The 25882-nt window shown below is 42.3% G+C and overlaps 2 protein-coding genes and 1 long non-coding RNA gene across 3 annotated transcripts in view; 2 read left to right on the forward strand and 1 right to left on the reverse strand.

Moving 5' to 3' along the window:
- LOC131498964 (zinc finger protein 256-like) overlaps window positions 1-25882 on the forward strand; it is a 259197-nt gene that overhangs the window by 25453 nt on the left and 207862 nt on the right. The gene's annotated exons all lie outside the window — the stretch shown is intronic.
- ZNF671 (zinc finger protein 671) lies at window positions 3-13639 on the forward strand. Its single transcript, XM_058706591.1, has 4 exons — window positions 3-342; window positions 10932-11058; window positions 11545-11667; window positions 12275-13639. Exons 1-4 carry the CDS (start codon window positions 31-33, stop codon window positions 13480-13482), a joined length of 1770 nt encoding a protein of 589 aa, XP_058562574.1. The 5' UTR covers window positions 3-30; the 3' UTR covers window positions 13483-13639.
- LOC131498998 (uncharacterized) lies at window positions 2278-22031 on the reverse strand. Its single transcript, XR_009255695.1, has 3 exons — window positions 21841-22031; window positions 7898-8017; window positions 2278-2579 (listed from the first exon to the last, which is right to left on the reverse strand). It is a non-coding gene; the product is annotated as an uncharacterized LOC131498998 (long non-coding RNA).

Genomic DNA, 25882 nt, shown 5'->3' on the forward strand with positions numbered 1-25882 from the left:
TTACCCAGAAGCCTACTGGCCGCACGTCCAATGAAGGCCCAGGAGAGCTGCGTTTTCGTGCGTGAGAAAGGCGACTGGGCGGGCCTGGCATCCTCCTTGCAATCGGCATTTTCTCACTTTTTGTTAGGATCTACACAAGCCGGGGCCTTTGAATGCTTGGTTAGGCCGGAGGCGGAGGCGTTGTCCTCGTTTCGTGGAGACAAATCCGAGGCTCGGCGTTGGCGACGCCCACCGTGGCCCTGCCGCTGGGGTGAGACTTGGGACAGCTGTGGTTGCGTCCCCGACCTAGAGCCGGCGTCTCCCGCCCCGCCCACAGAGTCCGATGGCGGTGGCTGCGCCCAGGTACCCGGCTCAGGTAAACGCGCGACCCCCGGGCCCTCCCCGCCCTCCCCCACCCAGACCCTCCAGGCCCGAGCGTGGGGCGCCTGGTCGCGTCCCTGCGGCCCGGGTCCGGGTGTCCGGGCCGGGGAGGCGCTCGCGGGCTGGGGCCCAGTGTCTGAGCGCCGGCGTGACGGGGTGCGGGAGCTGGCAGTAGGGGAGGGGCCGTTTGGTGCAGGGCCTGGGCGGGACTGAGACGGAGTAAAACCGGAGTCTGGGGTCTTGCGTCTGCAGTATGCAGAGTGTGAGGGCTCACGCCTTGGGTGAGAAGTTGCACTCATTGTGAGGACTCTGGGAGCCATCAGATTTTGAGTAGAAGGACTTGGTGTGTGTGTGTTGGTCGGGGGGGGGGGGGCGGGCTTCAAAAGTAGCCACATTTTTTGCGCTCAGCAAAAATTAGATTAGATTAGGGCGGGCGGGGAATATGAATTCCTGGAGACCAGTAAGTACGTAGTGTACCGGGCTCCCAAAAGTGTTTTAACGATGGGTGAACCAGAGTAGTGCCAGAGGAAAGGGAAGAAGTGGTCGGATTCTGGATAGATTTTAAGGTTAGAACCAACACTATTTACTGCTGCAACAGAAGTGGCAGTGATTGAGAGTAAGGAGTGAAAAACTAACTTTTTAATTTTTGCCGTTCTATTGTTTTTCACGGACGTCTTGAAAATGGAAATCAAGAAGTCAAAGTAGGAAGGTTTCAAGGGGGTCAGAAGTTGAATTTTGGACATGGTTGATTGTGAGATGTCTCAGTTTGGAGGTGTCACATGGGGTTTGGGGATGGAAGCTTTGGGGTTGTGGGAGAATGCGCTGGGTTGGAGATGTCCACAGGGTGAGGATGGTGATCTGGGCTAGGTCAAGGCCTGGAGATCAGAATTAGGGGTAGAATCCTTAAGTATGTTATTGTATTGTATTGTATTGTATTGTATTGTATTGTATTGTATTGTATTTTTTAAGATTTTAAAGTTATCTCTACACCCAACGTAGGGCTTGAATTTACAACCCCGAGATCAAAAGTTGTGCGCTTCACTGAAGGAGCCAGCCAGGCACCCCTTAAGTGTGTTTAGTTTCAAAAGTTTTGTTTTGTTTTGTTTTGTTTTGTTTTGTTTTGTTTTGTTTTTTTCAGGTGCACCTGGGTGGCTCAGTCAGTTAAGCCTCTGACTTCGGCTCAGGTCATGATCTTGTGGTTCACAAGTTCAAGACCCACATCATGCTCTCTGCTAACAGCTCAGATCCTGGAGCCTGTTTCAGATTTTGAGTCTCCCTCTCTCTCTGCCCCTTCCCCACTTGGCGCTGTCTCTCTCTCTCTCTCTCTCTCTCTCTCTCTGTCTGAAAAATAAATAAAAAACATTTTTTTAAAAAGTGTGTTTTTTCTTTAAGTTCATTTTATTTATTTTGAGACAGAGAGAGAAAGCACAAGTTGGGGAGGGGCAAAGAGAGAGGAAGAGAGAATCCCAAGCAGGCTCTATGCTGTCAGGGAGGAGCCTGATGCAGGCTCAAACTCACCAACCATGAGATCGTGACCTGAGCAGAAGTCAGACGCTCAACCAACTGAGCCACTCAGGTGCCTCATGTCAGACTGTATTAAATGCATGGGAAAACTCCATACAGTCTGTTATAAAAGATCCCTCATTACTGAAATAGAGATAAGCTAAAAGGAATGGAGTGGAATAAGATATGAATACTAATAAGAAGGTTGGAGTGATTAATATAAGAAATGGTGAAGTTCAAAAAATATTAAAAATTTAAAAAAATGGTAAACTTCCGGGAAAGTAATATTACCAAAGATAACATAGGGATATTTTACAGTATCAAACAAGTAATTTAATCAAGAAAATACAAGAATGGTAACGTACATAAGAACAGACCTTCAAAAAAATTCTTTTAAAATATTTTTATTTATTTTATTTTTTAAAGTACTCTCTGCACCCAACATGAGGCTTGAACTCATGACCCCAAGATCAGGGGTCTACCAACTGAGCTAGACACGTCTCCCTCAAAATTATTTTAATAATTAATAGAATACACACAAAAACAGTAAGGATATGGAAAACACAACATCTCGGCTAACTTGATTCAATAAATATGTATAAAAGATTGCTCCAGGGGCACCTTGGTGGCCCAGTTAAGTGTCTAACTCTTGATTCGGCTCAGGTCATGATCTCATAGTTGTAGGATTGAGCCACACATCGGGCTCTGTGCTGGAGCTAGAAAAAGAAGAACAAACAACCCCAAACCAGTAGAAGGAAAGAAATAATAAAGATTAGAGCAGAAATAAAATAGAAACTTAAAACATAATAGAACAGATCAATGAAACTAAAAGGTGGTTCTTTGGAAAGATCAACAATACTGACAAACCTTTAGCCACACTCATCAAAAATTAATAAAAATTAAAAATAGAGGGGTGCCTGGGTGGCTCAGAGTGCAAGCTGTGTGTCGATCTCTGTGCTGACAGCCCAGAGCCTAGAGCCTGCTTCAGATTCTGTGTCTCCCTCTCCCTCTGCTCCCGTCCTGCTTGTGCTGTGTCTCTCTCTGTGTCTCTCAAAAATAAATAAGCATTAAAATTTTTTTTTAATTAAAAATAGAAGACTCCAACAGAAGCAGAAATGAAAGAGGAGAAATAACCAACACCACAAATACAAAGGATTGTAGGAATATTATGAAACATTATATGCCAGCAAATAGAACAACCTAGAGGAAATAGATAAATTACTACTAGGATCTTATAACCTCCTAAAACTAAATCAGGAAGAAGTAGAAAATTTAAACAGACTTATTACTAGCAATGCAATTGAATGAGTAATCAAAAATCTCCCAACAAAGGAAAGGCCAGGACCAGATGGCTTCACAGGTGAATCCTACCAAACATTGAAAGAAGAGTTAATACTTATTCTTCTCAAACTATTTCAAAAAATAGAGGAAGGAAAACTTCCAGATTCATTTTACAAGGCTAGTATTATCCTGGCACCAAAACCAGATGAAGACACTACCAAAAAAAAAAAAAAAAAAAAAAGAGAGAGAGAGAGAGAGAGAGAACTACAGGCCAATATCTGATGAACATAGATGTAAAAATTTTCAACAAAATACTAGCAAATGGAATCAAACCAAACATTACAAAAATAATTCACTACAATCAAGTGGGATTTATTCCTGGAATACAAGGGTGAGTTCAGTATTCACAAATCAATCAATGTGGTACATTACCTCAACAAGAGAAAGAATAAAAACCACATGATCACCTGAGTAGATATAGAGAAAGCTTTTGTCAAAATACAACATCCATTCATTTTTTAAAAGTTTTTCTAATTTATTTAAGTGATCTCTACACCAAATGTGGGACTTGAACTCATGACCCCAAGATCAAGAGTCATATGTTCTTCCAACTGAGCCAGTCATGTGGCCCATACAACATCCATTTATGATAAAACTCTCAACAAAGTAGGTTTAGAGGAAATATACTTCACCTTGATAAAGGCCATATATGAAGAACCACAGCTACCCTCATGCTCAATGGTGAAAAACAGCTTTCTCCCTAAGATCAGGATATAGACAAGGACATCACTGTCACCACTTTTATTCAACATAGTACTGGAAGTCCTAACCATAAAATCAGACAACAAAAGGAAATGAAAGGAATCCAAATTGGTAAGGAAGAAGAAGTAAAACTTTCACTATTTGCAGATGACATAATACTTTATATAGAAAACCTGAAATACTCCACCAGAAAATTCTAAAATTGATAAATGAATTCGGTAAGGTCACAGGATACAAATTAGTTGCATTTTGGTGAGTCTAGGTGGTACAGTTAGTTAAGCATCCAACTCTTGGTTTCTGCTCAGGTCATGATGTCTTGTTTTCATGGGTTTGAGCCCCACATTGGGGTCGCACTCACAGTGCGGAGCCTGCTTGGAATTCTCTGTCTCCCTTGTTCTCTGCCCCTCCCCCACTTGCACTGTCTCTGACTCTCTCAGAATAAATAAACGTTTAAAAAAGTCAGTTACACTTTTATTTACCTTTTTTAAAGTTTATTTATTTATTTTGAGAGTGTGAGTGCAAGAGAGGAAGAAACAGAGAGAAGGAGAGACAGAATCCCACATAGGTTCCACACTGTCAGTGCATAGCCTGACGGACTTGAACTCGCAAACCATGAGATCATGACCTGAGCAAAGATCAGGAATCTGGTGCTTAACCAACTGGGCCACCCAAGGGCCCCTCAGTTACATTTTTATTCACTAATAATGAATTAGCAGAAAGAGAAATTAAGAAAACAATCCCATTTATAATTGCACCAAAAATAATAAAATGCCTAGGGATAAACTTAACCAAAGAGGTGAAAGACTGTACTATGAAAACTATAAAACATTGATGAAAGAAAGTGAAGATAACTGAAACAAATGGAAAGATATTCCATGCTCATGAATTGGGAGAGCAAATATTGTTAAAATGTCCATATTATCTAAGCAAACTACACATTTAATGCAATCCCTATTAAAATACCAACAGCATTTTTCACAGAACTAGAACAAATAATCCTAAAATATGTATGGAACTACAAAAGACTCCAAATAGCCAAAGCTATCCTGAGAAAGAACAAAACTGAAGGTATTACAACCCAATTTTCAAGATATACTACAAAGCTCTAGTAATCAAAACAATATAGTAATGACAGAAAACAGACACATAGATCAGTGGAACAGAACAGAGAGCTCAGAAGTAAACCCACCATTATATGGTCAATTGATCTTCAACAAAAGAAGCAAAAATATCCAGTGAGAAAGATAGTCTCTTTAATAAGTGGTGTTGGGAAAACTGGGCAGCTACATGCAAAACCATGAAACTGGATCACTTTCTTACATCATACACAAAAATAAAATGGATGAAAAACCTTAATGGAAGACCTGAAACTATAAAAATCCTAGAAGAGAGCAGAGACAGTAATTTCTGTCTATGGCCATAGCAACATTTTTCTAGATATGTCTCTTAATCAAGGGAAACAAAAGCAAAAATAAAATATTGTGACTACATCCAAAGAAAAGTTTCTGCAGAGCAAATGAAATGATAAAACAAAAAGACCACCCCTACTGAATGGGAGAAAGTATTTGCAAATGATATATCTGATAAAGTGTTAGTATCTAAAATATATGCAGAACTTCTACAACTCAACACCAAAAATACCCAAAGAATTTAGTTCAAAAATGGGCAGAAGACGTGAACAGATAATTCTCCAAAGGCGGCATCCCAATGGCCAACAGACCTGTCAAAAGATGCTCAATATCACTTATTATCAGGGAAATGAAAATCAAAACCACAATGAGGGGTGCCTTGGTGGCTCATCTGGTTGAGCGTCTGAGTCTTGATTTTGGCTCAGGTCATGATCTCACAGTTTGTTGAGTTCGAGCCCGACATGGCAGTGCAGAGCCTGCTTGGGATTCTCTCTTTCACTGTCTCTGCCCCTCCATTGCTTGCTCTCCTGCTTTCTTAAAAATAAGTAAATTAGACACACACACACGCACACACACACACACACACACACACACACACACACAATGAACCTTACACCTTTTGGAATGGCTAAAATAAAAAACACAAGAAACAACAAGTATTGGTGAGGATATGGAAAAAAAGGATCCCTTGTGCACTTTTGGTGGGAATGCAAGCTGGCAAGATGGTATGCATATCCAAAGCAATATTTTTCAGCGATAAAAAAAGATGAAATCTTGCCACATGAAATAATGTGGATGGACCTAGAGGGTGTAATGCTAAGTGAAAATTGGTCAGAGAAAGACAAATATCCTATGATTTCACTTGTATGTGAAATTTAAGAAAGAAAGTAGATGAACAAGGAAAAATGAAACAAAACAAGATTTTTATTTACTTTATTATTATTATTTTTTTAATGTTTATTTTTTTGACAGAGAGAGAGACAGAGCATGAGCAGGGGAGTGGCAGAGAGAGAGGAAGACACAGAATCTGAGACAGGCTCCAGTCCCTGAGCTGTCAGCACAGAGCCTGACTCAGGGCTCGAACTCACAGACCGCAAGATCACGACCTGAGCCGAAGTCGGACGCTCAACCGACTGAGCCACCCAGGCGCCCCAACAAGATTTTTAAATATAGAGAACAAACTGGTGGTTACCAGAGGGGAGGTGGGTCGGAGATGAGTGGAAAATATGAAGGGGAATAAGAGTACACTTATCATGATGAGCACTGAATAACACGTAGAATTGTTGAATCAATATATTGTCCACCTGAAATTAATATAACACTGTATGTTAATTATACTGGAAACAAGAAAATCAAGAGAGGATATCTCCAATGTCTAAAATTGTGAAGGGATCAATACATAGTCCATACAAAGAAATAGCATTAATCAGAGCAAGAAATAAGACTCCAGTCTAAATGCCCAAATTATGAGCGGTCAGAAGTGGGTACCCAAGTGGCTATCAGGCATGTGAAAAGTATACAAACACATTTTAGTTTAGAAATTAATACCAAATACAACTGTCTTCCAGAACACATATTAGAATATAAAGAGAATTCTAAGTCATCTGAAAAGTATACTAGAACTAACCTCATGAATATTGATACAAATAACATTAAGACTATATTAACAAAGTTCAGCAATGTATAAAATGTACTATACACCATAACCAAGAGAGATGTATTCCAGTGATGCCAGGCTGCTTTAATATTAGCAAAACATTATGTTATCTAACATATTAAACAGGTTAAGGAAAAATTATATCAATTGGTACAAAAAATTCACTGGCATAAGTAAATGTAAAGTGTTGTGTACAGGTTCTCTCCCTTTACATATATGTATGAATACACATATGAAGCGTAGACAGACAGATGTAAGTGAACTATCGTCTATATGTCAACAATGCATAGAACACAAAAATTGAATGATGAAATTGTTACAGGTCAATTCTATAGCATCAAATAATAAAATTCTTAGGAATCAGAATAATATGTTTAAGTTACTTCATTACATTCATTAACAAAAATTTTTTTAATGTTTATTTATTTTGGGGAGAGGGAGAGACAGAGTGTGAGCAGGGGAGGGGCAGAGAGAGTGGGAGACACAGAATCCAAAGCAGACTCCAGGCTCTGAACTGTCAGCACAGAGGCCGATGTGGGGCTGAACCCACAAATAGCGAGATCATGACCTGAGCCCATGTTGGATCCTTAACCCTGACTGAGCTATCCAGGCGCCCCACATTACATTCATTTTTAAATATTTTTTTGAAAGCTACAAAGTTATTTGAATATTACTGAAAACTTGGTTGTTGAAACCTACAAAACTCTTCTGCTGAGAGAAATTAAAGGTGTCCTAAATAAATGGTGTGACATTTTCCATAGAATTCATTGGCTTTACTTTTTCTCCCCAGAAGTGTACAGTACCCTGTTTGGTCTTCAGTATCAAGGGACGTTGTCCTGCTGGGACACTGAACCTGGTGGGTATGAGTCAGGAATTCAGTGTGAGCTTCCACTGAATACACAGATCCATGTGAGACCCAGTTTACCTGAGGGTGGCTGGGGACAGGAGATGAGCACCTGGAACCCTCTGAATCAAGGGTGCAGGTTAAGAAGATGTGGATGGTCAGGAGTCACTTTCTTTCCTCCGGTGGGAAGGGTCTGAAGTGCTGTTGGGAGAATGACCAGAGGATAGCATGTAATTCCCCAGGTAATACATAGTTCCAATCACCATATGTTTTGTATACTAGTATTTCCCCACTTCAGAAATGAGGAAGTGGAGGCTAGTAGTGGAGTTACTTACTGCAAACCCAGGTTAGCTTTCCTCTAGAGCTGAGGCCCTGAAGTTAGATGCCATCTGGCAGATTCCATTGCCAATTGGAACCTAAACACTGTGTGATTGGTTGTAATTCAAGTTCAAAGTTTGTGAATTGGAACAGAAGATACAGAAGAAATGTGCTACAAAATTTGAAATGATGTCCACCCTAAGCTACAATTCAGTCCTGAGGAAAAACATTTTTTTAATTTTTTTTTTTAATGTTTATTTGTTTTTGAGAGAGACAGAGACAGGCCGTGAGTGGGGGGAGGGGCAGAGAGAGAGGGAGACACAGAATCTGAAGCAGCCTCCAGGCTCTGAGCCGTCAGCACAGAGCCCTATGTGGGGCACGAACTCATGAATTCACGAACCATGAGATCATGACCTGAGCCGAAGTCGGATGCTTAACCGACTGAGCCACCCAGGCGCCCCGAAAAATATTTTTTAAATTGTAAATCTTGAATCATCTTGCTTAGAAAAACATAACCTTAGTGCAACAGGCTACCCAAAACACGCAGAAACGTATAGCATTCTGTATGTTTGATTGTTTTTTCTTACAATAGTTTTGAATGTCACAGGTTGTACACACTGTTCCGTCCTTTAAAAATTTTAATCATTTCTATTAAGGCTACTTGTTGGTCTGGGGTATGTGTATTTGAATTTTGATAGATATGGTCTTTAAGTCTGCAAATGGGCAGCACGGACTCCTCTTCGGCCACATGGGTATATGAGAGCCCAGATTGGTGGTGATGAGGATTGTATCCAGCACTAAATGTGCACCTTGCACCATTTTAAGTGCTTTATACATAACTTCACCAATATATACAGACTGTTTTTTTCCTGTCATTTTAATGAATGGAGCATTATGTGTGAGAAACATTTAAACAACTGCACAGAGGTCTACCAGGGAGGTTTTGTCTTCATTTTTCATTTCACACCCTGGAGGTGAAACTGTTCCCCTTGCGTCCCAAATTAGGAGGGGTGAGGCTGGGATTTACGAATCCTGAACCTCCAGAATAGCCAGGGCCAGTTCATTCATGCTTAGGACATGGGACACCTGCTGTGGCTTGGGAGCAACTGGCAGATTTAGCACACAGTACGCTCTCAATAAATGATTTCTTTGCCTTCCACCTCTGACCACCCTGGCTTTCTGTCTGACCCCCGTGGGGTGGTAGTCACTACAATACCCAGAAGGCTCTGCATCATGAGGTGGCAGCTCCCAGCCAATGATGGGCCAGGAGAGGAGGTCTTTTCCTGCCAGTGGTTCTGGTCACAGCAGAACTTCCAGAGTCATCCTCCTGGTGGCTAGTTTGTTTTTTTTTAAGGGAGGTCTGTGTGTGTGTGTGTGTGTGTGTGTGTGTGTGTGTGTGCGTGTGTGTGTGTGTGTGTGTGTGTTTCTTAATGTTTATTTTCAAGAGAGAGAGATTGACAGAGCAAGAGTGGGGGAGGGGCAGAGGGAGAGGGAGACACAGAATCCGGAGTGGTCTCCAGGCTCCAAGCTGTCAGCACAGCGCCCGACACGGGGCTCAAACTTACGAACCATGAGATCATGACCTGAGCTGAAGTCAGATGCTTAACTGACTGAGCCACCCAGGTGCCCCAGATTGTATTTTCTGTTTGTTACTTTACTAGGGTCTGTTTTGTTTGAAGTGGATTGTGAGAAGAAAGTTAGGGAGTTAGAGGTGACTCAAAATTGTGAACATGCTGCACTATGAACCGAACTGGGGAAGTCAGTCGTAAAACTAATGTTCAGAGGATTGGGTGGAGATAAGGAAGTTGTGACTACTGAGGATAAAGCATGTGTATAATTGATGAAATAATGCCTCCCAAAGATGTCCATGTTCTAATCCCTTGAACTTCTGGATATGTTACCTCACGTATCACAAGGGACTTCGTGTATATTATTGAATTAAGTATATTAAAATGGAGAGATTATCCATTGGGCCCAGTGTAATCACAGAAGAATAGAGTCAAAGAAGATTTGAGGAAACAAACAGAGGTCAGAGTGATAACATATGTTGGCTTTGAAGACAGAGGATAGGGCAAGGAGTCAAGGATTGCATGAGCTCTTGAGAAACTGGGAAAGTTAAGGAAACAGATTCTTCTGTAGAACTGCCCAAAGGAACACAGTCCTGATTTTATCCTAGTGAGTGTTATTTTGGATTTATAGTCTCTAGAGTGGTAAGGAGATGAATTTGTGTTAAGCCACAATGTGGTAATGGTTTGTTACAGCAGCTATAGGAAACTAATACAACGTGCAGCAGAGAATTGGAAGAAGGCTGAAGGTACCTGAAATACGCATGGAGTTCTGGGTGCCTGAAATTGAAGGAAAGGTCCAGACTGAGAGGCCTTCAAAGCAGGAATGGGGACTTTCCTTTGGCAATTGGGGCCACTTGAGGTTTGTTGCAAGATGGGATCCCGAATGTACTGCCAAGCGTTCTCTCTGTGCTCGTTGCAGGGCAACATGTGAGGAGTCTGGTGTGGGCAAGAAGAGTGGTGCTAGGTGATTGAAGGTGTGTGTGGGGGTGTGGTCTGAGAAGTGACGTGCACGAGAGGGGAGAGTGTCAACTGATGGTCCTGCAGCCCTGCTACTGGGGGCTTCCGTGAGAGCAGTGAGTCTAGGTTTATGTCTGGGAGGCATGATTTAGGGCACCCCAGAGGAACTGGCAGGCACATGGGGATGTGGCTGAGCCTGACATTGTTGTGGGTAGAGTGGGGATACTCAGTCAAGAGACTTTTCCTGGACCCTGCTGGCCATGTCATTGCAGGGCTGTGTGATCTCTGAGGACGTGTTTGTGTACTTCTCGTGGGAAGAATGGATGCTCCTTGATGATTCTCAGAGACTTTTATATCAGGATGTGATGCTCGAGAACTTTGCACTTTTAGCCTCACTGGGTAAGGTCCGCACACCAATCCCATCTTCTTTCTCTTTTTCGCCACGGACCAATGTGTCCTTCCCTGGTCAGATCACAGGCACTGCTTCCCTGCCAGGCTTCCTGGAGTAGGCGCTGTGGGTGCCAGGTCTGAGCCGTATGGAGTGTTCTCGCCTCTTAGTGATCCCATCCCGAAGCCACACAGCTAAGGCTTTGGGAGTCACAGCGCGTGGTTTGCCCCATGGATGCCTTTGTCTTGGGCATTTTCTGGGCTGGTGAATCTCTCCAGAACTATGGTACCTCTGTGCCTAAAGTTCCTCTCCCTTTTTCTAGGTGACATTTTCTGGGGCTTACTTATACCAGGAGTTTGCAGGACCTTTGTGCCTGCAAAACCTGCCTTCAAGGTTTTTGTTTTGGTGATAATTTTTTTTTTTTGAACTTGTGGAGCATCGTGGGATGGGTTGCTCTGGCCGGTAGTGGCCACTCACCTGTCCTGTGTCTCCCTCAGGAATTGCACCCTCCACATCACGCTTAGTCGCACAACCAAAGCAAAGGGAAGATCCCTGGGTGCCTGACCAGGTGGATGTGACCCCAGCCACAGAAAGAGAGGCTCAGAAGGGACCTGGACCTGGTGAGTGCATGTGGGGGAGGGCCATGATATCAAGGCGGGGTTCAAAACCAGCAGAATTAACTTTGCACACCAGTGCTTGGTTTCAAGGCTGGTGGCCACAGAGTATTCCCATCCTTCCCCGTTCGTGACGTCGTCGCTTATTTCCCATCTGACTTAGAGCCCCTTGCCGTCTCTCATTTGCCCTGCACCCGGTCTTCTCCACTGCTCAGTCCGCGTTGTTCTGCAGTGTTGACACTTAATATGTCAGGAGATGGGCCCATACCCTTAAATAATCCTCGAGCACCAGCTATACACTTGTAAGTGGATCTTCCTGGGCCTGCGCGTGCCCTTCTGCCTAGCACTCCCCTGTCTCGGCAGCCAGATTCCTCCTGGAAGCCGTTTGCCGTACTCTGTGCACATATCCTTGTCTTCGGGGGGCTTCCGCCATTCTGTGACCTTCAGAGACCCAGTTCTGTGTTTTCAGCCCATTTCTTAACCTGTCCCAACCTCCCTTGTCCTGTAAACGATCCTGCTGATGTGTTCCTGTATGCGTCATACACTCATTTGTGATGGGGTTGTGCGTCCGCAGAGTCCAGCATGCATGTCAGCAATGCTTCTCTGGTTTCAGGTTGTTGGTGTGCAGTGGAGGATAATGATACATCCTCTGTCTCCTCAGAAGGAGTGTCACGGGTCAGGACTCCTGAGGCAGGTGTGAAGACCCACCTATGTGACAGCTCTGGCTCAGTGTTGAAAGAAATCTTATACCTGACTGAACGCCAGCAGGGAGAGGCCAGGCCGAAGCCGCCCGCAGTGGGGGCGCGCTGGAAGCAATGGTGGCTCAGTGCCAGCCTCCATCAGCACCAGAAGCAGCCCACTGGAGAGAGGCCCTTCCGAAGAGGTGAGGGCAGGGCCTCCGTGAAAAGCTGCAGACCCTACGTGTCAGAGAAGACCTCCATGTGCACGGAGGGTAGAATGGACTTGCCAGCCCCCTCTGGACTTCCTCAGCACCAAGTCCCCTGCATGCCTTTGAAGCCCTACAAGAGCACCGGGCTTGGCGGAGCCCTTCACACTGGACAGAGGCATCACAGGTGCACTGAATGTGGGAAAGTGTTCACCCGCAAAGACACGCTTACGCGGCACCAGAGAATCCATACTGGAGAAAGGCCTTATGAGTGCAGCCAGTGTGGGAAACTCTTTAGCCAAAGCTGTGACCTTTTCAAACACGAGACCATACACACTGGAGAAAGGCCGTATGAGTGCCGCGAATGTGGGAAATTTTTTAGACAAATCTCTGGCCTCATTGAACATAGGCGAGTTCACACTGGCGAAAGACTCTATCAGTGCAGCAATTGTGGAAAATTCTTCAGTAGTAAGTCTAACCTCATTAGACACCAAGAAGTTCACACAGGAGCAAGGCCGTATGTATGCAGCACATGCGGGAAAGAGTTCAGCCGCAAACACACGCTCCTTCTGCACCAGAGAACTCACACTGGAGAGAGACCTTACGAGTGCAGTGAGTGTGGGAAGGCCTTTAGCCAGAGCTCTCACCTTAACGTGCACTGGAGAATTCACAGCAGTGATTATGAGTGCAGCAGATGTGGGAAAGCCTTTAGCTGCATCTCTAAACTCGTTCAGCACCAGAAAGTTCACTCTGGAGAAAATCCTTACGAGTGCAGCAGGTGTGGGAAAGCCTTCACCCAGAGGCCGAATCTGATCCGGCACTGGAAAGTTCACAGTGGAGAGCGGCCTTATGTGTGCGGCAGATGTGGGAAAGAGTTTAACCGCAAACACACATTTGTTCTCCATCAGAAGATTCACACAGGAGAGAAGCCTTAATACTGCAGCAATTGTGGGAGATCCTTTAGTCAATGCCCCAACTTATAGTTCATTTGAGTATTCCCAGCAGGGATCGTGTGTGCATCGGACATAGGACAGCCTTCACCCAAAGACTAAACCATTTTCAGCACGGGAAAGTCTACCCTGGACAAAGGCCTCAGCTTTTGGCCTCGCTGGCAGTACAGCGAATGTGCTGTCTCCTCATTCAGCCTGACTGTTTCCCCAGAGTGAAGCTCTGAGAGTAGGCTTTGTGAGGGAGCCATCATTCACAAGTCGTAGCTCACACTTGTGCACATCTACGCTGGGGAGATTCCTTGGGAGCGCCTGGTATGTGAGGTGCGTTCGGGAGCTGTGTTGCACATTGTAAACTGCTGAGTCCCTTTGCCAGTGGCAAAGCCACCCTACCGTTACCATCTGGCAAAGCTCCACCGTGTGTGTCTGTCACTTCAGCATGCTCAGGCAGGCGGACCTCTGTGCTGTCTCCACAGTCCCTTGCAGTCGTGTTTGGCCTCCACGGACCATCAGGGGCCTCATTTCCTTCCTTTTGTCTGGGTTAGGTGTGGAAAGAGTTGGCTCACGAGATGGGTTTTCCAGGAAGCTTGCAAAGGTTTGTCTTCATGGACTTTTTGATCTCGTGTCATGCTCTCTGTGGATGTCTACGGTCTCACGTCATCCAGCCCTGGAACTGCATGCCTCTCATTGCTCATGTTTGTACAATAATAAAATGCTTATTCTTTCAGCCATTTTTTTTTTAATTTTTTTTTTTTCAACGTTTTTTATTTATTTTTGGGACAGAGAGAGACAGAGCATGAACGGGGGAGGGGCAGAGAGAGAGGGAGACACAGAATCGGAAACAGGCTCCAGGCTCCGAGCCATCAGCCCAGAGCCTGACGCGGGGCTCGAACTCACGGACCGTGAGATCGTGACCTGGCTGAAGTCGGACGCTTAACCGACTGCGCCACCCAGGCGCCCCTCTTTCAGCCATTTTTAATCTTGAGGGTTCTGTTCATTGTGTGGGGTGTGTTGAGGACATAGTTGTGTTCTACCAACATGAAAGGATCAAGTTTATGGGAGCCCCCAGTTTTCCGTGTCTCAGAGAGGACAGTGTGATGGCAGAGAAAAGCTCTCATTCCAGGCTTGGCCTAATTTGTGCTGCTGCCCGAGGTCTTCTGGGAAAGACTTATGGGCTTTGTGGGACCTGTCATGTGGCCCGGGTCCGTAAGTAACTGTGGAGAGGTAGTTGTGACAACCTCCGGTGCATCTGGAAGCAGAATGAGTTTGGTCCCTGGTTCCTATGAAATGTCTCATGTCCCCAGGCGCTATGAAGAGGAAACTGGCCTCTGGTACCTGACAAGGAGCCTGAGTCAGAATTCGGTAGGTAGATGTCACTGGCTGGAAGAGCTACAGGAGCCAGGCAGGAACTATAATGGATACGGGAACAAAGTGTAATTAATATGGGGTTAGAGAGATTGCAGCACGCTAGAAGGGATGCCCCGCAAGAGGTACCTGCTTGGATATTCCCCAACTATGGCTGAACAGAATGAGAAGGTGCAGACATTTTCAGGACCTCCAGAGCTGCCTCCTGTGGCCAAGACCACTTGCAGGACAAATAATCTAAGTATTTTGTGGATTTTCTTAGACTCTGGATGGCTCAAGTCGGAGCTCTTGCTGTGCAGGCAGGAAAACGGGTTGAGAGAAGGGAGATCTGGGATTCCAGGGATGTGGCTTTTGTGACTGACCCAGTGTTCTTGGTGACTTATATAGAAACAGTTTTCATTGGTTGCCAATTGACACTGCCCCTGTGGCAGGACTGCTCCCAAGGTGTGAGAGGAGAGACGATGAAGTAAACAGGGTTGCCTATAGGATTTAATTCGTCTTTCCTATTTTCTTAAGATGCACTATGTCATTTATTTGAGAACTTCCTTCTAATATAGTCATTTGGTAAGTTTCCTTATAATGACTATGTTAGCAGCATTCCCCGCATTTTGATATATTGTGCGTTTGTTTCATCTAATACGGAATCAGTTTAAAATTGGCTGAAAAAGTTCTAGCTTTATTTTTAGGGACTTCTGAGTATCTGGCTTTGACACTTGGCTAAGATGAGGGCCATGCATTTATTATGTGTTGCTTAATACCCCAAATTTCCTGACCACACCTAGTCCCAGTTTGGGTTGGCATAATGGTCAGATAGTCTAGCTTGACTGTGTTACCAAAAATGCATAAAAACTCCTACCGGTATCTTCTGACTCTCTGTAAGCCAGGGCTAATTACTCTGGGAATGAACCACAAGAGTGTGTAAATAAGAACCTGGGAAACTACCTGGATGTTTGACCCCCAATATGCTTTTAAGAGAACCTTACATACGAGTGTGCTCTGTGGAGTCACGCAAGTATTTTCAATTACAATGTGTGAAATGTTTGCAGTGGGTGATGAGGATGGGGTCTTTGATATGACCCTTGATTCCAGTTCAAATAATAATGACTAAGAGGGCAGTGCCTGGATGGATCAGTCGGTAGAACATGTGACTCTTGATCTCAGGGTCGTGAGTTCAGTCACCACATTGGATGTGGAGCATACTTTTAAAATATGACTAAGGGGTTATTACACAGGAAGAAAGATGACAGAGGCTGATGAGAGGATTTTTATTAACAGGTTGGTTATTAGGCCATCCCTGAGTTGAGTATGCATAAGTGTACTCAACCAGAAGAAAAGCAAGTGAGAACTGAACTCTGTAGGTCCAGTGTAAATGGATTGCAAATCAAATACAAACTAAGAGGATGTCAGCCAAGAATATGGTTCCTTTGCTGCCCCTCCCCCATTATTCTAGCAAGAGTAAATGGCATCAGAGAAACAGCTAGAGGCTCTTAAAGCTGTAGATTATAGCCTGTGGTTCAGTATACCATACCTTCTATCTCCATCCCTCTGAGCCAGCTGGTGATTGACAACATGATAAAAGGGGAGATAAGGGGCACCTAAGTGCTCAGTCGGTTAAGCGTTTAAGCGTCCGACTCTTGGTTTCAGCTCAGGTCATGATCTCATAGTTTGCGAGTTCGAGCCCTGTGCCCAGCTCTACTCTGACAGTGCAGAGACTGCTTGGGATTCTCTCTCTCCCTCTCTCTCTCTGCCCCTCCCCTGTTTGCTCTTTCTGTCTCTCAAAAATGAATAAAATTTTTAAAAATTAAAAAAATAAGGTGTGGGAGACAATATGATGTGAGGCATGATACTATACATCTCTTTATTCAGCTCTCTTGAATGGAGCTTAATGCTGGGAGAAAGATAAGGATTATTCAGAAGAAAGGTAACAATTTAAATAAAAGAGTTGGAAGAAATCTGAGAATAACTGAATCAGATAAAGATGTTCAGGTAGTTGATTAAAAGTGACACTAGGTGCCTGGGTGGCTCAGTTGGTTAAGTGTGCAACTCTTAGTTTCGGCTCAGGTCATGATCTCATGGTTTGTGAGGTCGAGCCCCACCTCGGGGTCTGTGCTGACAGCATGAACCTGATTCTCTGTCTCCTCTCTGTGCCCTTCCCCTACGCACATGTGCTGTCTCAAAATAAAAAAGATTATTTAAAAAATGCCATTAAAAAGGAGAGGGTAGATGGAATAGTTACTAAAATTTTGATGGAGCACCATAAGAAATTGATACTCTGTTCAAAGAACTGGGACAAATTATTTCAATTTATCCCAGTCATGATAAACTTTAAAATATTAAGATTATAGGGGCGCCTGGGTGGCTCAGTTGGTTAAGCGTCCAACTTCAGCTCACGGTCATGATGTCACGGTTCACAAGTTTGAGTCCTGCATTGGGCTCTGTGCTGACGGCTCAGAGCCTGGAGCCTGCTTCAGATTCTGTGTCTCCCTCTCTCTCTGCCCCTCCCCCACTCACGTTCTGCCTGTCTGTCTGTCTGTCTCTCTCTGTCAAAAGTAAGTAAAACATTTTTAAAAATTTAAATATTAATATTATATATATAAAAAAAGAGGCCTCTATAATCTTTTGAGAACCTGTTCTGATGCTAACCAGGCAAGGAAATGCAGAGGATTATGATTGAATGATGGGCAGGCCCGGGTGTCATGATCTTTTAGCAGGGACCCCAAGTCTACTTTCATTGGTATTGGTAACATGACCTGAAGACAGTACAAATTTACAATTGCTAGGCTTGTTGATATATGTATTGTTATAACTTAAAAGTCAAATGAGGGGCGCCTGGGTGGCTCAGTCGGTTGGGCGCCCGACTTCGGCTCGGGTCATGATCTCGCGGTCCGTGAGTTCAAGCCCCGCATCGGGCTCTGTGCTGACAGCTCAGAGCCTGGAGCCTGTTTCGGATTCTGTGTCTCCCTCTCTCTCTGACCTTTCCCCATTCATGCTCTGTCTCTCTCTGTCTCAAAAATGAATAAACGTTAAAAAAAAAATTAAAAAAAAAGAAGTCAAATGAAAACTGAGAGGGCAATATGTGATGATTGAATGTGATGATACTATAGAAGGCTTGCAGGTGAAAGCATAGTCCACAAAGGAATTTCTGGATAGAAACCATGTATGGTTGTTGCCTCCTCCTGGCCATAGTGCATTATTGGAATAGATATGATGTCATATTAATCTACTTAGTCCTTTTTTTAAAAGTAAGCTCTATGCCCAACGTCGGGCTTGAACTGAGGACCCCAAGATCAAGAGTTGCATGCTCTACCAGCTGAGCCAGCCAGGTGCCCCAAGGATCTTTTATTTTATTTTTTTGTTTTTTTAATTTATTTTGAGGGGGGGGGGAAGAGAGAGAGAGAAAGAAAGCATGTGAGAGAGCGAGTGAGGGGCAGAAAGAGAGGGAGAGAGAGAGAGAATCCCAAGCAGGTATCATATTGTCAGCACAGAGCTCAGTATGGTGCTCTGTTCCACGACCCTAGGATCATGACCTGAGCCAAAATCAAGAGTCAGATGCTTAACGGACTGAGCCACCGAGGCGCCCCCAAGGATCTTTTAGGTGCAGCTGTGTTAGCATTTGCAAATTCCCATTTAACGGTTTCATAGTGTGTGAGGAAAGCTGATGGATCTGAGAGGTTAACTATAGATTTTGGAGGGCTTGTTAAGTTATAACCCAAACCCTCACCCTAAATTGTCAGCTGTATTTGATATGGTATCAACAGTTAAAGCTCAGGGCATCATTAGTTCGTTTTGGATTTGGCTAATGCCTTCTTTTCCATTGGGAAGCCAAAGCATTCATTAGGGGTAGACCCCAGTATTCAGATACTGTTCCCTCACAAGAACATTTTCAATAATCTGGCTGAAACTTGGCCCTTGATTTAAACTTCATTCTATGACAATATTTAGTATATGGGCAAAGGCCACTTTTGGAGGGTTAGGCCGAGAAAATACTATTTTAAATCCGACTTATTTTGTAATGATCTTGTCTAATTCATAATGTAATTGTTATTTGGCGTAATACTGGTATAACTGGTATGATCAATTTAATGGGTTCTAACAAAACCTGTGGTAATACTGACATAGGTTATAAAGTATATTGGGAAACTGAATTAAAACCTCTACAGGGTGCTCTCTCAATGCAATATGTTTGGCCAGAAGAGGGACTAGAATTAGTTAATAATAATATAATTTCAAATTTAATTAAGCCACAGATACCTTTAATTGACTTACTAAAAGTTCCTTAAAATCAAATTCCAGTGTAATTAATGTACATTAATCAATATATTGGTTTTAGGCATTAATATAGTGAACAATTCTGTACATTACTCAGTGCTCATCATGGTAAGTGCACTCCTAATCGTCTTCACCTTTTTCATCCAACCCCCACCCACCTCCCCTCTGGTAACCTTCACTTTGTTCTCTGTATTTAAGGGTCTGTTTTTTGTTTGTCTCATTTTTCCCTTGTTTTGTTTCTTAAATTCCACATACAGCTGAAATCATATGGTATTTGTCTTTCTCTAACTGACTTATTTCACTTAGCTTAACACCCTCTAGTTCCATCCATGTTATTACAAATGGCAATATTTCATTCTTTTTTATGGCTGAGTAATATTTCAGTGTGTGTGTGTGTGTGTGTACACACGCACACATACATATATATCACATCTTCTTTATCCCTTCGTCTATCACTGGATAGATGTTGCTTCCCTAATTTGGCTACCATAATGCTGCAGTAAACATAGGGTGCATATATCTTTTTGAATTAGGGTTTTCCTACTCTCTTTGTAAATACCCAGTGGTAGAATTACTGGATCATATGGTAATTCTGTTTATATACCGATACCTTTTTAAAGTTCCAATCTTGGTGGTGGAGAATTATAACAGTTACCAATCTTGTACATGATTATACACACCTTTGTTGCTGGAGTATATTGTTTTTTATATTTTCTTTAAACCAATAGCCACATCTCATAGGAGGCACACATACATATTATATTGGCAGCTGTCTTTTTCCAGTGATGCAGGCAAAGGATTGAGAATGTGATTTATAGTTAAAAACATTTAACCAACAGAAGGATAACTATGGAGGATAGAGATAGTTTTGCGCTTATCTCCGGGGATATCTGGATATCTGGTTTGACTCCTTGTTAAGATAAAGGCAGTGGGAATACAACATACTCTTTAAACTCTCCCAAGGTTCGTTTCTTTCCTGATGGCTTTCACCTGGCATAAATGATGGCTCAGGTCATGGAACCAGAGGGGCATTAAAGTTCCTCCTGGAACTTCTGCCACCCGCCCTCCTAAAGTCAAACTCTGTCATCACACAGATCTTAGTGGTTCAATCCAGAGATGAAGCATGTCCATTTGTGAATAAGGATCCTGAGGGTCTTCTGACCAGATGTGTCTTTAGGCCTCAAGGTTGGACTGCCTTGTCTTTGTCTAATTGTATTCTATACTTTGCACTTAAATAAAAGCCCTAAGGGAGAGTGGTCTTGGAGGCTCACAAGGCCAAAGATAGGTGTGATATCTCTATAGGTATAATTATAATTCAAGAAATCAATGTATGTAGAAAGCTATACATGTGTACATATCCTAGGCCCCCACTCTGAAATGACCTATGGCCCCCACAATCAATGACTTACCAGTAGAAGAGAACACAACTAGTGCTCAACTATTGATTTACAAATACCATTGTTTTTAATGTTTATTTTTGAGAGAGAGAGAGAGAGAGACAGAGACAGAGCATGGGCAGGGAAAGGGCAGAGAGACAGAGGGAGACACACAATCCAAAGCAGGCTCCAGGCTCTGAGCTGTCAGCACAGAGCCCAACGTGGGGCTCAAACTCATGGACCGCGAGATCATGACCTGAGCCGAAGTCAGATGCTTAACTGGCTGAGCCACCCAGGTGCCCCTATAAATACCATTTTCCTTTAAAAAAATTTTTTAATGTTTTTATTTATTTTTCAAAGAAAGAAACAGCATGAGTGGAGGAAGGGCAGAGAGAGAGGGAGACACAGAATCTGAGGCAGGCTCCAGACTACCAGCTGTCAGCACAGAGCCTGATGCAGGGCTCGAACCCATGAACTATGAGACCACAACCCAAGCAGAAGTCAGATACTCAATCTACTGAGCCACCCAGGTGCCCCTATGAATACCATTTTCTAGTGAAAGGAGCCAGAACTCCTTGGAGAAGCTGATTCCAAGCTAGGACAGAAAATATTCTTTTTTTAAGCAGTTTACTTATTTTTGAGAGTGGGGGAGAGGAAGAGGGAGAGAGAGAGAAAGAAAGAGAGAGAGAGAGAGAGAGAGAGAGAGAGAGCGTGCACGAGCAGGGGAGGGGCAGAGAGAAGGAGATGGAGAATCCCAAGCAGGCTCCAAGCCATCAGCACAGAGCCCAATGCAGGGTTCTATCTCATGAACCCTGAGATCATGACCTGAGCCAAAATCAGGAGTTGGACGCTAAACCAACTGAGCCACCCAGGCACCCCTCATGCCTGAAAATATTCTTGCATTTGCAAACAAGAAAATTGTAAAGAGTAACACACACACACACACACACACACACACACACACAGGCTGTAGCTTTAAGGTGTTCCCACTGTCCAAATCTGGGACAATTTTAGCATAAAAATAAATATTGACAGTAATTAATTATAAACCATTGAATATAATCATAATCAGAGCCCAATTTCTTTCTCAAGCAGTGATTCCCAAAACGTCCAAGTTTCCTTCCCACCCTCCATAACTAGAAAATCAAGCAAAATATATGACGTAGTTCAAGTCGTCTCCAAAACTACACTGAGGCGCAATATTTCACTAGAAGAATGCACAGAACGCAACAACGCTGTTATATTCATGGTTACAATGTATTACAGCAAAAGATTCAGATTAAAACCGGCAATAGAAGATCCCTAGGGCAGGGTTTAGGAAAGAGCAGGCACTGACCTTCCAGTTGTCCTCTCCAGGAGAGTCATGTGGACAGCACTGATTTCCCTCAGCAACTGTGCTTGATAGTACACATGAGTTTTGCCAAGCTCACTCAAGCTTTGGTGTCCAGAATTTTCACTGAAAGTTGGTAATGCAGACTTGTCTGATCCCCTTGTAGCTGACCTTAGTCTCTAGCTCCTCAGGAGTTAGAGCTGCTAACTGTGGGCCAAGGCACCACCCGTATGGTCATGTGATCATAGGATCCAGGAGCCTCCACATGTGTTTCCAAAATTGGCCCTAAGGGAAAAGAGGCTACCTGCTTGTGAATCCAAAGAATACCTCCTTGGATTCCCCTGGTAGCATATTCCTGCATAAATCATTTCTGTTTTGTTAGGGAACACTTCTGGGCACTGCCTTCCTTACTAGAGTGTTTCTCTAACATCACCTGAATCATTATGGGTATTTCAGGTATCAGAATTACTTTATGTTTTTCAGTATTATGAGCAGTTTCAAATCCCAATAGCCAGGCAGTAATTGTATCTCAAATGGAAAATTTCTGGTGCGACATCCTAGCAGTTGCCCCTGGGTAGTGTTCAGAAGCTTTTGCCATTGGCCCCAATCTGGATTCCACATCAGCTACTATATGCTGTCAGAACTCCAGCTTCTAACATGTCGTTAAAGTGGTAATTGCCGGGGCGCCTGGGTGGCTCCGTCGGCTAAGCGTCCGACTTCAGCTCAGGTCACGATCTCGCGGTCCATGAGTTCGAGCCCTGCGTCGGACTCTAGGCTGATGGCTCAGAGCCTGGAGCCTGCTTCCGATTCTGTGTCTCCCTCTCTCTCTACCACCGCCCCCCCCCCCTCCCGTTCATGCTCTCTTTCTGTCTCAAAAACAAATAAATGTTAAAAAAGTTTTTTTAAAAAAGTGGTAATTGCTTTGTCCACCAGGTATCTATACTGTTTCATATAAACAACCTGTGTGAGCTCAGGCAATCTTACTGGTACTCATTTGGCATGTCCGGTCAGCATTATTTGAAGGGCAAATTTATATGCTTCCATTTTACAGTACCAGATAAGGGGAAGGCAGAAGTTGTTTGTTACACATAGATATTTCAGTGTAATCTTTTTTACAAATCAAATGACTATGTAGGGACATTATTCTATTTCCCTATTTGTGCCACAATCACATTGTCCCAATTTGTATAGTCTTTTTTTTAAGTTTATTTATTATTATGTTTATTTATTTATTTTGAGAGAGAGAGTGGGGGGAGAGAGAGAGAGGGAGAGAGAGAATCCTAAGCAGGCTCCATAAGGTCAGCACAGAGCCTGATGCAAGACTTGAACCCATGAACCATGAGATCATGACCTGAGCCAAACAAAATCAAGAGTCAGATGCTTCACAGACTGAGCCACCCAGGCTCCCCTGCAGTATTTTTATCTAACAGATTTGCCATTCTTTATGTTTGGATCTAGTACTTATTTATTTTTCTTTAAGATTAAAGCTAGAAATGTTTGCTGTTTTTAACTATATCTTCAATTTCAATATTTTATTTTTTTCAGGAATTTAAAATATAGTAATTTCTGTTAACTAAATTCCTTCCCTCCATGAATTCATCATTTACTTTTATCACATATAAGTGCCTATAAATTTATGCTAGGTATATAATAGTAAATAAGGATTCTTCTATTCTTTTTTGGTTTTACCAATAAAAATATGTGGTAGTAATATTTTATATATTGTAATGCAGTTATTTTCATCCAATGGATTACTTATTTAGTTACTTATTTAAAATTTTGTGTGCTTTTGTTAACAGCAGAGGACATCAGAAATGTTTATGTTTGTGTTGGACTTTTATTCAATAAGGTACTTATTTTTGTGAATTTAATTATTGCAAAAGGAAATGTTTTCCTATAAGACAACAGTTTTATGTTATTATTTAAAATGGATATTAATTAAATATAATTTTTAGGTTTTTTTCAACATTCCCTCATTTTTCTTATTTTTATTGTTGTATCGCACAGTTTTGGTTGTGTTTTATTCATATCTTTTTCCTTAGAGATTTAAGGAGAATGTTGCCTATATAAATGGAAAATTTTGACTCCCTGACATATGTGATGATTATGAACGACACAATTGATTCTAATAGTATTTCATAAGTTTCTGTAGTGTTTCTCAAGTATACACTGATAGTTCTCAATCATGGGAATTTAAATCTATCTTACAGCTATTATTTCTGCCCTATTGAAAGGATTCTGCCCGGAAGACTTGATAAGGGGATATCCAGCATGGTGGTGTTCTTCCTTCTCAATTTAGGAAAGCCCTCATATTTCACCATCTAATACTGATTTTTTTTTTTTTTTTAAGCAAGCTTCACACCCAGAGTGGAGCCCAATGCAGCTCTTGAACTCAGGACCCTGATATCAACACCTGGGCTGAGATCAAGAAATGTTTAACCAACTGAGCCATCCAGGTGCCCCCTCTAATACTTGAGTAATCAGTGAATTTTGGAAAGAAAAAATGTGTTCCTCATATGCAAATGCTCCCTAAAATGTTGATGACATTTTTTCTTTTTATTATTTTGTTTTATATCTTTGCACCTTGAGCCATCATGAAACAGATCTCATCCAAAATTAACTTTGTATATTTGTTCAGAATTTTCTTAATGTGATCTCATTTTCTAGTTGTAACAATTGGGAGACTCCTAGAGCATTCTGGATTCCCTCCCTATTCTCACAAATGTGTAACTGGGTACCCTGTGTCATTCATTGACCAAAGTTTCTTGGCAGTTCCAGAGTAATCAGGTTATGTTTTCTGCTGTTCATATAGTACCCCAGAAGGCTGGCATTCATCGTTCATTTAGACAATATGAGGAATAACATTATTTGAGTATTGAAAAACAATTCAAAATACAGAAAGAAAATAAGACTTTTACATAATACCATTAAGTGAAATGCTAAATAAATACATAAATACATTTCTTAGAAACAATATTGTGGTAAAGAGAATTCTCAAAATTAGTGATAGAAGGATACATTTTTAAAGATTCTCGAAGAGAAATGTAAAAATATTTACCAAAATGGGAAGAATACATTAATGAGGACTGTGAATATGTCACATAAACTAAGCATTTACTTATGTGGATATTTTACAGAAACCTCAATTATAAAATTTTATTCAAATACAATTAGGTATGTATTTTTAAAAGGTAAACAGTTTAGGAGCGCCTGGGTGGTTCAGTTGGTTAAGCGGCCAACTTCTGCTCAGGTCATGATCTCACAGTTCTTGGGTTTGAGCCCTGTGTAGGGCTCTGTGCTAACAGTTCAGAGCCTGGAGCCTGCTTCAGATTCTGTGTTTCCCTCTCTCTCTGCCCCCTCCCGGCTCGCACTCTGTCTGCCTCTCTCTCTCTCAAAAAGAAATAAATATATAAAAAAAATTTAAAGGTAAATAATTTATTTCATTAAGAACTAAAATATTTTTATTGTACCAATAATAATAATATAAAATTATCATTAAGTATTTATGTTATTTTTTCCCTTCATACAGGTATTACTCAATGTTTTCAAGAATGAAGAAAATCTCATTTTGGAAGCAAAATGTTTAGTGACCCTCATAGTCAAATGTTCAGATTAATTCTATATCTTCTCAGACTTCACATCTAAAATTTCTCTAAAGCCTTAATTTTTTTCATCATCAACTAGTGTTTTTACAGAGATGTGTATGCCACCACCTTTGAATCACTACATAGTCACTGTTTTTTTTTCAAGTTTTTATTTAAATTCCAATTAGTTTACATACAGTGTGGAATTTAGTGATTCATCATTTACATACAGCAGCCAGTGCTCATCACAGCAAATGCTCTCCTTAATACCATCACTCATTTAGCCCATCCTTCCCTCCTACCTCCCACCGTCCCTCCAGCAACCCTCAGTTTGTTCTCTATATTTAAGAGTATGTTTTCTGGTTTGTCTCTCTTTTTCCCCTCTATGTTCATCTGTTTTGTTTCTTAAATTCCATATATGAGTGAAATCATATGTACTTGCATTTCTCCGAGTTATCTCACTT

The sequence above is a fragment of the Neofelis nebulosa genome, chromosome 17, assembly GCF_028018385.1.
Source record: "Neofelis nebulosa isolate mNeoNeb1 chromosome 17, mNeoNeb1.pri, whole genome shotgun sequence".
Classification (NCBI taxonomy): Eukaryota; Metazoa; Chordata; class Mammalia; order Carnivora; family Felidae; genus Neofelis; species Neofelis nebulosa.

Coding starts and splice junctions, on each gene's coding strand:
- ZNF671 (XM_058706591.1), top strand. CDS start 31: ATGAAGGCCCAGGAGAGCTGCGTTTTCGTGCGTGAGAAAGGCGACTGG. Junction 343..10,931: donor ATGGCGGTGGCTGCGCCCAG/GTACCCGGCTCA, acceptor ATGTCATTGCAG/GGCTGTGTGATCTCTGAGGA. Junction 11,668..12,274: donor TCAGAAGGGACCTGGACCTG/GTGAGTGCATGT, acceptor CTCTGGTTTCAG/GTTGTTGGTGTGCAGTGGAG.